Below are 16,287 nucleotides of genomic sequence, written 5' to 3'. Positions count from 1 at the left end.
TCACCACGCGCTGCCTCACGATCCCTCCTGCCAGCGCGTATCACCACTACATCTGCACACGCTAAACACTGCCCAAGCAATCACAAGATACAGCCCCGCCATGCGCGGGGACTCCACACCCCATATAAGGAAAATTATTTTTACGAGTCAATGTATTTAGAATTGTCCAGCCCCTCACCTGCTCTACGGAGACAGTGAACCATAAGTGGGGCGTTTTACTTCATATAAACTGACACGGATGTAAATTGTTGACTTAAAGCTTTCGTGACAGCAGGAATTCATATTCTCTGGGTCTTTCGGTAAAGTCACGTAGATAGGTACAAATTAAACTAAGCGACATGTCTCGGACCGTGTTCGTGAGCATAAGGCAGATTTGAAACACGGTAGAACCAACACGTCGGCCGGGGCTGATCATAGTTTTAATGCGGTGGGCTCACACGAAATAGATTTCTCTAAGACTAAGGTACTTTGCAAGCCCACTGGCTATCCACAAAGATTAGTTCATGAAGCCATCCATATATACAGACACAATTTCAACTGAGCGAATGGGTACAAACTCAGCAATCATTGGAAAGACGCCATCAACCAGTTTAAGTCATAACTGGCTGTGTTCCCATCATGCCACTTTCCGATGTTATTTTTTTATTTTTTCCCCGTGGCTTCGACTCTCCGATTTCACATTAACAGGTTGAATTTCTCGCGCCAACGCGGCGACGTCCAGACGCCGACCTCTACCCCGCAGTGGCTCTGCGATCTACCATTAACATGCTAATCTCTAAATTAACATAGCCACCCGCGCACATTAACATGCTAATCGCTCGCATTAACATCACTTGCCCCGCCCACTTCATTTATGACCCTATGACTACACCCTATTCAGCAGTTTTCCCCTATTTCCTCCTGATGACGATCGCTTGTGTTGTGATCGAAACGTCGTAGTTTCTTGTTTATTTTATATTCATTTTTTTGTATCTGTCTACGTGACTTTACCGAAAGACCCAAAGAATATGATACTGATGCATCATATATTATCAGAGCATGTTTGTCTGCATGTTGACCACAAATATATGCAGAGATTATCAGAGCATGTTTGTTTGCATGCTCACCACAAGTACGTGTGGTTAATGCAATACTTGCATGCTCACCACAAGTACGTGTGGTTAATGCAATACTTGAGTCCTTACAAAAGGTTTCTATTTGGTGTTTAAACATCTTAACATCTCTTGTTTTATTGCCAGAAAGGGTAAAACCTCTTCTTATTTTTCATACTTTGAAACTGATGTCATGACACATATTTGACAAGCTGGGTTACAGACGAGGCAGTTATTCTAAACTTGCTGGATTTGTATTCTGACTTCCTAGATTTTCTTGAAGATGCTTGATGCAGTGTCAAGCGAAAAAGTCACGCATCTAAACGCAATGTTTGGTTGTGAGAATTATTTTCCATCTCACCGGTGAGTGAGCTGGACACTCATGATTGGCGCATTAAACACTTTTGCACGCGACAATTTAATGTGTTTGCTGCATCACGTAGTAGAGGGTCTTCCATCACAGATTTGGTCAGATCATTACGTGGGCCAAATCTAAACTTGAATAATGAAGCCCAATATTGGCTGAGAAAACCTACGTGTTGAGTCGATACATTTACATCACTTTGCTGTTGCACGTGAAACATCATTCTCAAAATGCATTGCGCGTCTATCTGAGAAAGTAATGCCTGTACGCTTTGTACAAACAAATGGGTCACTGAGCTCATGAGCATTTGCCAAAAACGCCATTAGAGCTTGACTTATACGTGCGCAAAAAAAAATTCGATTCCATTAAATCTGTTGAATAAGCAGATGCTATTTTTGCGAACATCCAAGATGACCTTGCATTGATATTGCATAGGAAGCTGAGATTAAAACAAAGGATCTTCGTAATGTTGGCTGAGTCCATTGCTTTAGACCTCTTTGCCACTTCACAAGCTTTTTGGTATTGCTTGCACACAGCCAGTCGCATCCTATCAGCTAGTGGAAAAGTGACTCGTAGAAAGATACTTGAAAAGGCATGTTTCTTTTTTAAATCCTTTATATTAAGTTCACTTGCTTGCTTGCTTGCACGCTTACAATCGTGCAAATCTTTCGGTCGTTTTTAACCCACTTCCCGTGATCCAATCGAGCTGACATTTTGCACACAGACTCGTTGTGCGTGACAATTTATTTTCGTGAAAATTTTTTTTCTAAATTTTCCACTTTTTAGGGGAAAAAAATTCATATTTAATTTAAAATACCAATGTGATAAAAATGAAACTCTTACTCAAGAAAAATAGAAATGAATAATAAAATAAAACCGATGCCACGCATATAAAGGATTTATAGTGAAAAACTTTGTTTTTACGGGTTAATTTTTTTATGGTCAAGGTGTCTCCGTGCTCAATGGAGTGGTGAGTAGTTAGAGGCTGCGAGCACGGCTTGAAATTCCACATTTACGTAATAAAGACCAGTCCTTCTGCAAGAACGCCACTGGTGACTCCACAGAATCATACTTTTGTATCGGCTGTGAATGGATGGTGGAACCGAGTTGAACCACGACGAGGGTTCAACCCAAGCATTTCTCGCCCGCGATTCCAATATTCTAACCACATGGCTTGCCCAGCCGGGCGCGCTTTAAAAAGACTTATAATAAATTGGTCTGCTTATCACAAATGGACGTTGCAATATTATATCAGAGGTACCGAAACCGACGTACCTCGGCCCCAAAGGTAGGGGGCAAACACGATACCCCGCACCGCGCAGTAACCAATCGTCTCAGCCCACCACTGTAAATAAAGTGCATTCCTGCTGTGCATGCTGCCACTTTCATTAAACACTCCATTGCCGCCAAGAAAGAAAGGGGCAATAACAACAACAACAAAGCCTCACTGAAACCCATTGAAAACGTTTCAAACGAAACTGGTGTTGCATCGGGTGATAGAGTAAACATCCAATTTCATGTCCCTTTTCTGACCAAGTAAGAGGCTATTATGGATTTATTGGGGGGAGGTGGGTGATGGAATTAGTTGAGGTTCATTTATTTTAGATGTCGGACTTGGGAAGTGGCATCATCTCAACGTCTCCTATTCTCGTCAAGTGTGTCACAAGGCAGGCAGCACAACGTCCTCACAACCCCCAGGAATTAATTTGTTAGCCAGAACTAAACCATCAAAGGTCGACTCACTGGTACGTACACCAACACACAAAGATCCCCCATACAGCCCTTTAGATACTGCTGGAGCAAGTGCTGGGTGGCTAGCACCACGCCCGGCAGCTTTTGTCTCCCCAGTGCTGATTTTTACACCCCGCACCAGGTACTCATTTGATTCGGAGTCGACCTAGGGGAGGACCAGTTCAGATAATCGTCACTGGAGTTGGCTGTGAGCAGGAATCGAACTACGATAGCCGGGTTCGTAGCGCAGCACACTAATCACTACACTAAATACACATCCACATGTGTAGCGACATAAATGGTATCACTACAGTGTAGCGACAGTACCGAGGAAAGAGTGGTACTGTACGCGTTCTATGGCACCAGTGTGTGTACCGCATTAAAGGGCTCATTAGAGGGCAGGATCCAGGTGTCACGGAGGTCGGGTCAGGACATGACAGCCTGCGTGAACCCACCAGAGCACGTGACCGGACGAGGGGGCACGGGGAGGGGGCCACGTGGTACGGACCGAGAGCCTCCACGAAGGATCTAGAAGGGGGCGTGGCCAGGGGCGTGGCCTGGTCACAGCGCAGCGAATATGAGCCTAGTCCCGATAGGGAGCTGGGCTGTTCGACCCGGGAATGAAGCCGCCTTCTTCGATCGTCGCTCTTCGGTCTTCGCGCACGAGGGCCAGGCAGCGTGTTAGCTGTTCTGGTCCAACCATATAGTGATCCCGTTCAAGTGGTTAGGTGGTTAGGAGCGGTGGCCACCACCCTATGTAGTTAACCCATAATGTACATAGTTAGCCTCGGAGCGTTGCGCAGCGATCTGTTATGTTAGCCGGTTTGGGTTGTGTTAGTAAATAAACGTGTTGCCTCCAAGACTCGGTGTATGCCTATTTAGAACCCACTACATATGTAAACTACACACAGATTCAGAGCAACAAATACTTGGCGACATACAGTGTGAAAGATGTTCAAGATACATACAACAAATATGTTTTAAGCAGTGGTGTTACTTTTGAGTTAAACATGAGCATTCAAGAAGGAATTGCTCTGATGATGTTGACATGAGGTGTCTCGGTGCATGACGCTGGTGATTGAAGCAGTGACGTGGATTGCCCAGTGACTAGGGTCATATGATTCTCATGATTGCAAACCACGCTCCTGTTTCCCAATGGCAAACCTCCTCCAGTTAGGTGGTGGGAGGGAGGGTGAAAGAACCTGATACTCTGCTGAACTAAAAGTAAGACTGTGTTGGTAGTTGTAGTACGCGCTTTTGTGGTCCGCCATTTTGGAATAACGCGCGATTTGTATGTAGGCCTTTCATAACCTCATCCGCAACGCGACACACACCTAGCCTGGCACCGTGACCTAATTGCATTGCCAGCAGCGAGTGCGGTACGATCACCAAGTGTGCTACACTTGACAGCATTTCGCCACGTGTACACCACTCTTCCCCTTGTCTCCACCATGCAACTCCGGCATAATTACAAGTAAGTGATTCTGTATTTCTTTCTTTTTATTTTATAAGAACTATATTAGGTTTGACGTGATTTAGGTTTTTATTTAAAGTATTATATTGTGTGTACATGTATTGATATGGGCTCAGGTAATATATGCGATTATGTCTGCGAGTGTGAATGAAATCCCCAAAACCCCCTCCTTTACCATAATTTTTTATGGGAAAGTTGCTTTTGACATTCGTGATTTTGAGATACGCGCGCTTTTCCCGGAACGCTTCAATCATTCCGTATGTCAAGAAGTGCCTGCATACTAGAACAAACCAAAAACACTCACCCAATTCTTCAGATCAGAAACAAATTCAGTGAGCCGATAGCGATATATCAATGTATCTATTTACTGGCGAACATATCGTAGACCACTGCAGTCTGTGCTTCTTCAATTAAGGAAGAGTAAATCTGCGTTAACTCTCTCCTGAAGCCCGCTCGTGACTGGCAGACCTCAACATTGGCTCTTACCTAGAGAACATATTTTCATCGTGCGCAAGAATAGAATAGAACGGATTCGTGTACATTCTGAAGCTCCTAATATTGTACATGCACAGATTAGCTTGTGTAAGATTCGTTTTATTGCATGTAATGAGTTTAATTTATTCCTGCAGCCTCTAGATGCCGCTACATTAACTGCATCGTTAAACCATTTACTGTAGTTTTGAATCAAAGGTTAAACTTAAATCACAATAAAGCAGTAACTTGTGACAGGGTCAGCCGTTTCTATATTTTTTTTTTGGGGGGGGGGGGCATCATCGTTTCGGAGGTTCCCCTCCATTCCCTTACACCCCCCCCCCCCCACCAGCGTCCTCGTGGATTTAATTTTTGGCCACGTGGCGCGGCACCCCTGGCCACGTGGCGCGCCGTGGTGTGAACGTCTCGTGTAGACGGCGCGGCAGGTGTGCTGGGCCGTGGTGCGTGACGCTCGCCCGTGTGTTTGCACGTGGGGTGGCTCACCTGGCTCAGTGAGGCAGTACGCCGCCAGACTGTGCATGCTGCAAAGTCCCGGGCAGTACTTTTCTCTCTGCTCCACTGTCCCGAAGACATCAATCATCCAGTTGCACATGCTGTGAGTGGAAAGGACAGACGGACATGCCGCAATCATCTTTCAATCAAGGACAACGACGACGACAACAACAACTCTATCTGTGCAGACAAGTCGATACAAATGTGATGGCTTATTCTTTTAAGAGCCGGGAGCTTATTTAATTTATGAGGCAAAAAAAACACCACCGGATTTAATGAATAATATGCCAGCCAAAGTAGCCCTAAGCCCCCAGCACTTGAATTGATCTCAACTTGCGAGTGATTAGGACAGGAATGCACACGCGAGGCAAACGTTTAATTATATTCACGCGCACAAAAGATGCACGCACACACACATACGTGTGTACAAATACGGGCACGCAACTGCGGCGGACCCGTTGCACGCATGAACGAACATGCACACGGAAGGACACACATGCAGGCATTGAGAAACTGCACACATGCAACCATGCACGGGGTACGAACACAAACGTATATGCACTCGCGCACATGTACTCAATGTTAGGTGATACTGTAGAGTAATGGAGCAAAGTATTACGAGTGAGCTCCTTCGAAGGCAGACAAGGCTGTATTCATGAACTTCTTTCACGCCGCGCGTAGCCAACCATGCCAACCGGCGGTGCGGGAAAATAGTGCTGTCCACTCCACACTGTACCTTTAATCTAGATTTGAAGCTTTCGTGACTGCAGAGATTCATATTCTTAGGTTTTTTCGGTTAAGTCACGTAAGTAAAACATCAAAATAAAAATAAAATAAAAACAAAAATAAAAAAATAAAAAATCACGACGTTTCGGAGGCAACACAAGTCTCCGTCATCAGGTGGGACCGTCACAGCCGAATTAGCTGCATCAAGTGAAGCAATGATTCAAGATGTAATCCCTTATAAGCAAGTTGAAGGGAGGTGGAGAGGGGGGGAGAGCTTATCAGACTGTGATAGCCAATGAATGGAAACGTATCGGGAGGGAGGAGGAGCGGTGATCAAAGACTGCACGCAGTGCTCAACACAATGAATGGAAACGTATCGGGAGGGAGGAGGAGCGGCGATCAAAGACTGCACGCAGTGCTCAACACAATGAACTGTACCTTTAATCGAGGGTGGTTGCTTCACATAAGCAAGCTGCATGCATTTTAAATTATCCACCCAAAGCAAAAAAAGGGATATTCCAACTATACATTTTGTATGGCCTGTTTGCATTATATAAAGAGCAGGAGCATCACCACATTCAAATTTAATACAAATGCATTCTGCATTAATCATTTAGAGTGAGGACAGCGACGGGGATATTTCCAGGCCCCACCTTTACCAGGCCTGCAGAATTGCTCGGCATAAAAGACCAAACATTCAGTGTTTGGCATAAGCCAAGAAGACACGGGCAACTACTTAAGCTGCCGAAAGGTCACTTCAAAAATTAATAACCACATTTATAATTTAAGCTGCATGCACTTTTAATTTTCAGTTTTTACATTTATCACCAATCACATCCAAATGATGGCCTGGTGGTAGTGTGATGTTATGAATCGAAAGCCAAGTTGAAAGTTGACTCGTGCAATAATCCCTCTTAAAATTTATATCATGTTCAGCCCTTTGTCAAGCCACTGGTGGGTGAAAGTCTCCACTTCCTCACAAGCACTCTCCACGTGGTGCTGCTGAAGAAGCTACCGCACGTGGAATGAAATGTCGGACATTGTGCCGAACGTCACGCAGCATGACCCAAAAAGCACGCTGGAGAGCTATAAAATCACATCACCGTTTATCAATTATCATTTGTTCTTGAAATCAATAAATGTTTCTACTTTTTTTTTTACTTCCTAGAGATTTGTTAAATACCCAATATGGAAAACTGAATATTTCAAGTCCTTCCAAATGCCCCTGTGTTTAAGAGGCTCCATATCGCAAATTGCTAATCGTTGACGATACGCCAGTCAAACTCCTCTGCTCTCAAGAAGGGTCATTGCCACGAGACGTGTTTAGGCTATAATCCAGTGTTAAAGGCAAGAATGGTGAGGTTTTCATATGCTTTTGTACTCATAAGGGCAGCAATGTGTCCACCAAGCCACCACGTATGCTATAAAATGCCTCAGCAACCTCGATATACAAATATCGCCTTGCAAATTTCGCCTCGCAATATGAAAGAAGAAGAACCACTAGCAAGTAAGACTCAAAATAAGAAAGTCACCTGCCAAATATCTGAACACTTCTAAACAAGAGTGGTTAAGGTTCCACGAGGCTTTCCTGGGCAAATGAAAGAGTTTGTATACATATCCTTTGTTCTTTCGGTACAGTCACGTATACCGAAAGAACCAAGAACATGAATTCCTGCAGTAACGAAAGTTAAGTTAAGAAATTGTAGACATTTTTGTTGTTGTTTTTGTTTTAATTTACACTGCCAGGCGGAAACACCAATACCTATTGGAGAGCCAAGTTGCGGAGTTCGCCTGGGAATGCAACGCAACAAAGGTGCCGCACGGTGACAGCGATGTAATGTGTGCGGTCGGTATTGTGCTTGGTGTGACATTGCTCCGCGCTTGTGTGTATGTCCTGCTCGTTCTTCCTGTGCTTTGGCATTTGCGTTTCATTGAGCTTCCTCATTGCCTCGAGTGGAAGCCAACAGCCTCCCAACAGGCACTATCATTTATGGCAAGTGAGGCATTGCAGCGCTCGCACACAACAGACACAGACCTCTCGCGGAACGCGCATTTCACAACCCAACACGCACCAGCAAACACTGGAAGACTTTGAGGCTTGACATGGCCTGATTAATTGATTGTTAGCATTCATGTTGTGGGATTATAACTTGTGATCAGAAGGCGTAGAGCTTGGTCCACCGAGATGTTCGCCCACATTGCTATGGCATAGACCAGTGTATTTCAAAGGAAAACCACCATTGCCTCGTGACGTCTTGACAAAACTGTCCTAATTTGTTCACTTCTGAACAGAATCGCAACTCCATTCTGCGGCAGCCTTCCCATAATTCGTCTTGACCATCACCCCATCGAGCAACGTACGCTGCCCAAGCCCAATTTCTCTTATGAACAATTTGAATCGTGGCAATAATCTGAGTTTGTTCTGTAATCCCCGTGTTCCTCTATATGTCACTCAACGCAACTCCCAAGCCTGCTTCTCTTCACGTTTCTTTGCGCATTATTGGTATTTGTTCAATTATTATATTTGTTAGTAACGACCGTGTTTTGAAATCATATGTCCGATTAGCACCTCCGATTAGCACGGTTGGCAACGTACGACGCGCAAGAAGTTCAACATAAATACATACTTGCATGTCATTGCATCATTGGTGGCTTAAATTTGGACTAAAAGCAGAAAACCTACGCCATGAAGGACATCAGCAGCGGCTGCTGTCGGAGCCCTGGGCTGGGGTCTCATTATTTTAACAGAACGGCGTTTGCAAAATCCCTGTGCAACGCATCAATGGCTATGTCGAAACTTGAACTGCTCCTCAAATGGGAAGCTGTCAAATACGCACGTGCAGAAATGCAAGCACATTTCTCAGTGGGAAACAAACCTACGCCGTGGCAAATGTATACATTATTTAACGTAAAGTGATGTTCACAGTGAAATTTTCTAGAAGCATGCAAAGCCAATGTCTTCTCCGGCAAGACGCACAAGCACTGAAGTTGGATGCAGAGTGCATTGGAAGATGACACTTGACACTTTTTACACTTTTCCAACGCTGAGCAGTTTTAATGAGATGAACCCAGGAGCACGTGTCAGCTTGGTCATGCCTGATTGACCGTAGGATTAAGCCTGCAGTGTAGAATTGCGTTGAGGCCCGCTGGATGGCCACCCCCCGAGTGTGACTGTGCGTGTCTGCAAGCCAGCGTCTTCGACGTCCATCATGGCAGGGGGATCAAAAGCATAATGTGACCAAGATACCTCTTAGGGGCGGCACAGCAAGAAGGTTGATTACCTCCCTGTGCAGGCTCTGAATCTTCATGCTTTGTGTACATCGGTGTAAACCTGGCACTCTTGCTTTCCTACCATATGGAAAAAAGCCATGAAGAGTTGGTAATGCAGGTTAAGCCACAATGAGGCTTCGCTGGGTACATGTCAGAAGAATTACAATGCACTAGCTGTTGTCTGCGGACTTTTTAACTGTAACTTTTATAATCCATGCAATTAATGACTAAACCTAATATCATATCCCCCTACTATTGATGGGTTTGGAGACAGGAAGATAAATTGGCCAGACATGTTGCAAAAACAAACAAGAATGTTTGTATGGTAAAACCATCTGGGAGCCATTGAAAATTTATCATATTCCTTAAGGGCCCCTTCTTTTGTTTATAGAGTCCAAACACACATGCATTGGGACGCTACATCTATTATCCACGCTCTTGCAAGCTGTTAACTGCCTTGCTTGGTATGGAGGAGGTCGTGGGTTCGATCCTGATCCTGACGCCTGTGTATTTGGAGTGTGCATGTTCTCCCCGTGGTCGTGTGGGTTTTTCTCTGGCTCCTCCGGTTTTTCCCTCCACATTTATAAACATGCGTTGAGAATATTTGGCTGCTATAAATTTCCACATAAGCCACTTCATTGAACTATCAATTGTGGCCAGGTTGCTGATGAAAAAAAGTTCAGTGGGCTTTACCTGGCAAAATAAAAAAATAGTTTCGTAAAATAAGGCTTTCAAACATTTCAATGTGATATCACACCGACTCGGTTCAGGTAGCGCTTTCACTCGAGATCTGGGCCCCTGTTAACGACCTGAAAATGCTCGGGGTCTTCTCAGCAAAACTTCGCACGCACCCATATAATCGTTGTGAGATTTCTCTCCAACGACAACAACACAACACAGATGCTGCTGCTGCTGCTGAAGCAGTCATACATTTGGCCAAGTTTTAATCGCATTACCCTGGTGAGACACTGCTTAACCAATACATACTTCACCTGGAATGGAACTTTCTACAAGCAAACTGAGGGCACCCCAATGGGCTCCCCCCTATCTCCGGTTGTAGCCAACGTTTTCATGGAGAAATTTGAGACTGACGCCATCCAGACTGCCACTCTACGCCCGACCTTATGGAAGAGGTACGTAGATGACACTTTTGTCATCTGGCCACATGGCCGGCCTGCTCTAGACCAATTTCTCGACCACATCAATTCCATACACCCAGCCATCAGATTCACCATGGAAGTCGAAAAAGATGGCAAGCTACCCTTTTTGGATGTCCTAATTAAAAGAAGACCTGATGGTTCAATGAGCCACTCTGTCTACAGGAAAGCCACCCATACGGATGCTTACCTAAAAACCGGATTCCCACCACCATCCATCCCAGAAGAATTCCCTCATCAAGACTCTATACCATAGAGCCCAATGCATTTCCGACCAGGAACACATTGCCAGTGAACTCAAACACGTACGCCATGCTCTTAAGGCTAATGGTTACTCCGACTACACAATCCGCAAAGCCATCACTCCAACCATCAAGAAGGATCCTGTTGAGGAGCCTTTCAAGACCATCACCTTACCCTACATTGCTGGGGTCACAAAAAAGATCTCCAAAATCCTGATAAAACACAAGATCCAGGTCCGATTCAACACAGTACATAAAATCCGTGATCTGGTACCGTCTGTAAAAGATGTGGTTCCAGACATACAGTACCCTGGCGTCTACAAACTAAGTTGCCTCTGTGGTAGCAGTTACATTGGAGAAACCAAACGACATGTCTCGGACCACATCCGTGAACATAAAGCAGACTTGAAACATGGTAGGACAGCCGTGGCAGATCACTGTTACAATTCAGTGGGCTCACATGATATTGACTTCTCCAAGACAGAGGTTCTCTGCAAGCCATCTGGCTACCATGAGAGATTCGTTCATGAGGCGATCCACATATACAAACACAGAGACAATTTCAACCGAGAAGATGCATTCTGGCTTAGCAATCATTGGAAGGACGTAATAAACCATTTCGGATCATAACTGATTGTGTTCACGTTCACGGTTGACTTTCAGACCGCGTGCCACTCACTGGCATTGTATTCTCCGCAGGGAATGGATTCTTTGCTCCGCTGCAAGTTTCCTTCAACTACTCTCCCATTGACATATTTCGTTGCTTCCTCTTAGTATCTTTCACACGACGGTCAATGGTACAGTGTATAATAACAAATAGTATAACATTTATATGCTTAATACAATGTACAAAGTAATATATATTATCGTAATTGTATAGTAAATATACAGCGGTGTGATATACATTAGAGTGGGTAGAATAATACATAGTGTAATATTACAATGTATAAGGTTTATAGCAATACAGTATATAATTAAATTTTGATGCTGCTAATCCTGCATAATGCACGGGCATAAGTAGTACAAATCACATACCTGCATTTCCCATATCCCCTTCCCTTTGATGCTGCTAATCCTGCATAATGCACGGGCGTAAGTAGTACAAATCACATACCTGCATTTCCCATAAATATGCTAAATTCCTCTTGATATGCAAATTATTTTGTCAAGGCGCCCTTTCCCCCCCTTCCAACCCAGCTTAAATATATGCTCCAAGCATGGTGCTGTTTCATTCAGACGCTGTCGCCTCGACAGACCTGGTTTTCACCTGAAGACGGCTGCTTGCGTTGTGGCCGAAACGTCGTGAGAATTATTTTACTATGTTTTATTTTTATTATTTTATTACTTCCCTTCTACGTGACTTTACCAAAAGAACAAAGAAGACGCGTTACCCTTGTTTTAATTGGCTGTGTCGGGTGCAGGAGGGTTGCACGACACAATTGTGACCAAAGAGATGTCAGGGCCAGGACAATAGTATCGACAAGGCTCGGTTATGCAACTCACTGCTCTATGGGAGGTCTGCCAACGACATAACCAAGTTGCAGCATTACACAATTCTTTGGCACGTGCTGTGACAGGTACTGCAAGATCCGTCCATGTCTGTCCAGTGCTCGTTGAGCTGCATTGAATTCCGGTTGCTGAACTAATACATTATAAGGTGGCACTCATTACGCACAAAGTTCCACAAACGAACCACGATGCCTTGCTAATCTCGTCAAGGAACATAAACCATCACGGGGACTCCGGTCATCCTCGCAGCAGATTCTGACTGGCCATTGAACAAAGACAGTCACTGCATCGCGTGCATTCGTATGCTTTTATGCGGCCGTCTGGAACACTTTTCCTTCTATATTCGGAAGCCACTGGAGCTATGCACTTTGAAATCATCTAGATTTCAAACTCATTTCTTTAAATCTGCTTTTTTGTTTAGTCTGCTGTCATTCCCCCGCACCTCTGATTAGCACGGTTCGCTACGTAAGGTGCAGAATAAGTTCAATATACATACAAGTCATGACGATCTAACCAAAAATAAACCAATTGTGGATCATAATATCTCGATTCAGCCCGTTTCAAGACCTCCAGATGCAAATATGTATCGACCAAAGTTTAAAATTAAAATAGGTTCATGATGCCCAGAATTTTATGGAACCCAAAGTTGAAGAAAGTAGTAGTTTTGGGACTCTTTTGTTACGAGAATAATTTCGACTATATTTGTGCAAATTTCAGGTGATCTCCTCCAGAACATCACTCGAATGCACATCGCTCACTTACTGAGTGTCCGTGTACTATATATTAGTTGCAATTGCAATGAATACAATTTCTGGGATTTCCAAATAATAAATATATTTATTAATAATAAGTCAACGGGCAGGGTCTGATGCACCATTACCAACTGCATGCAAAGGAGCTCTGCACGTGTACAGGTCAAGCCGGGGGGGGGGGGTGTGCCTTCATATAATATGAATCAACTTAAAGTGTGTGTGTGTGAAGGGTTTTGGTGTGGTTTTCATACAAGCCCTCTTGAGTTTCCAACCTCAGCTGGTCACCTTTTTTTTGCCTTGTTTTTTTATTTGCACTTTGTCGTTCGCTTGTTTTTTTTGTGTGTGCAAATAAACAATGCAAATACAATACAGCCTGCGTGAAATTACGTTCTACAAAGGACGAAACAACTCAATGAATGTAGGGAACAGCACAACATCTCATGAACGACGAGGGAGAACTGGATATTTGAATTTTGTAAGAGGCATTTCAAAGCTCAAACCTATCCATTGTATTACTCCTCCGCATTCTTCCTGACTTTACACAGCTATAACGGCCATGTGTCAACAACACTTACGCTGAACAATTTGTCCAAAGTATTGCACCCTTGCTCATGTATAATAGCTTAACGACTGCTCTCCAGGGAAGAGCAAGTAACACCGGCTAAGGGAAATCCAACGTTCTAAGTTGTATGCAGAGGAGCACCTGAACTACATCTCAAGTGCCTCTTCAGCAGTTGCTGTTGAAGGAGCTGGCAGTCTATTTTTTTGCTACGCCTGAGAAATATTACGTCTGTCTATCCGTCCGTCCCTCTATCCGAGAACACTGAACACATTTCGCAATAATCAGAAGACCCCGACAGCATTCGCCGCACAACTTACCACCAGCTCATCAATAACAATGACGATATTCGTACTGGGTCTTGTGGAAAAAAAAATGTACGGCAAGATACGTGACGAAAAATAATCTTCAGCCATGATCAATACGCTGCTGCATGAAGGCCACCGCAACCCGTCACTCAGCGCCTGCGCACGAGCCGATGTTCATCGTTCCATCTCCCTCGACAGACGTGTCCCACCCAAACCGATTGTCATTCAAGCAGCCTTCTAGCCCGACTCCTCTTTCTTGTCATCTCAACGTAACTCCGAGCATGCAGCTCTCCACGCTTCTCCGCGCACCCCTAATCAAGCATCCCAGCATGAGGCGCACGAATGCGCGTGAGCACACGGATATCTGAAGACAACAACGTGTGCGTGCGCGTGCGCGTTTCACCCACACATCTTGTTAAAGCTCCCTTCGTGGATTGGCTTTCACGCTCCTTCCAAACTGCCGAAAACAAAACTTAAAACTGCTCTCCGCGTGCTTCTGGTTAATTTCACCATGCTGCCGAGCTCACATTGCTCAGCGCTCACAAACTCACAGGCACACACGATGAAGCCACAGCAATACTAAAACACCAATAATGGTGGCGAAACAAGACAGGGCACTTAAAACCGTGTTGGAATAAAATTATATACAGCAGGTGTACATTGCAAAATCCATTTTCTAAGCATTGAGGTGAGGAGGTCGTCATGACAAAACTGTGGACTCCGCCAATCTATACCTTGCCATCGCTCATTCCCTTCCCACAGCCGCTGCAGTTGTTGCAAACTCCACTCCCAGGTCTGTTGTTGCAATTAAGTACGATTCCTGGAGGAATCACCCAGCTCTCGTGCTAACCACGATACAATCGTACCACACACACACACACGTGACGATCACCCATATAGCCTTGTCGACTGCTGCAGTGAGAGAGCTGTTGGTGAGCAACTATTCATACTTGCATGGCACATGAGGGGGGTGCTGTGGCCAGCATCACGGTTGCCCAAATTACCAACGTTCACACACCACCTCAGGTACTCATTTAAGGCTAAGCGGACCTAGGGGAGGCCTGTGGTAAGTTCAGATACCACTCGTGACCAATGATGCACATGAATGGACAAATGCATCACGTAAAAATCACACACAGACACAAATATACTGTGGCGAAAATCAAATGTCCCACTCTTAAGACACCTTGCAGAGCAATGAAGGAAATGAACACACGCACGTGTGCAGCATGGCCAAACAGTAACAACGACATCACATTAAGAAGCCGGAACACGGTGGTTTTTATTCGGAGTGATTGCTGTAATTATATACAAACGGTGCCACAACAGGGAGCCCACTGAGAGCCATGGGGCACCTGCCATTCTGCAGCTCAGCCTTCCTTCCTGGAGATTCGTGCCTAACTCGCTTAGGAACCATGTCAAGTGTTCTGGGGTCCGATGCCCCAAACCCATTTAATATTACTCTCATCAATCACCATCATTACCACCACTGATACAAATAGGTTGTGACCGAGTTGCCAACTACAGCTTTTGTGTTTTGTATTACAACCACTTCTACCGAGCAGAGTGAGCAGGTGGCCGATGTTGACAGCAGGAGGAAGAACGATGTGATGAGTTAAACTGAATGTGTTTATAATCGACTGTAGAGTTTAAGATTTCTAGAGGCATGCGTGCGTTCTCGCGCTCACGCAGGACAGCACATTGGAAGGTTGCGAGTTCAAAGTCTTCAAGTGCCAGTCGAGCGGCAACTCAGCCACTGTGACACCAGGGTCAAAAGTGATGAGTGCCACTATATGGGAAATCAAAAGCATTGTAACATGGAAATCCTAGGCCCCTGCCACAAAATGTTGAATTTCCACCACTGACTGCATTATTCTCTGGATCCTCCGGTTTTTCCCTCCACACTTAGAAAATATGCGTTTAGATTATTTGGCTGCGATAAATGTCCACACGAACCACTTTATTGAGCTATCATCATTTGTGGCCAGGTCGCTTACGAAAAATAAGCGAATAGATCAGTGGACTTTACCAAGTGAAATAAAAAATAGTTTTTTTCATTAGTAATTTGCATACTTTTCCTATACTTTGCACTGCTATCGTGTTTTTGTACTGTTTGTTGT

General features: G+C 44.6%; 1 protein-coding gene across 2 annotated transcripts in view; it reads right to left on the bottom strand.

Moving 5' to 3' along the window:
• Positions 1-16,287, bottom strand: part of ACAD8 (acyl-CoA dehydrogenase family member 8) — a 591,584-nt gene that overhangs the window by 261,491 nt on the left and 313,806 nt on the right. For both annotated transcript variants that reach the window (XM_061550860.1, XM_061550861.1), the window contains one exon: positions 5,636-5,745. In XM_061550860.1, the coding sequence (XP_061406844.1) occupies positions 5,636-5,745 (110 nt within the window). The remainder of the gene's footprint in view (positions 1-5,635; positions 5,746-16,287) is intronic.

Source organism: Lethenteron reissneri, chromosome 13 (genome assembly GCF_015708825.2).
Source record: "Lethenteron reissneri isolate LAM-NWPU_2019-01 chromosome 13, ASM1570882v1, whole genome shotgun sequence".
In the NCBI taxonomy this organism is placed as follows: Eukaryota; Metazoa; Chordata; class Hyperoartia; order Petromyzontiformes; family Petromyzontidae; genus Lethenteron; species Lethenteron reissneri.
This window is presented reverse-complemented; position numbering and strand designations above follow the sequence as displayed.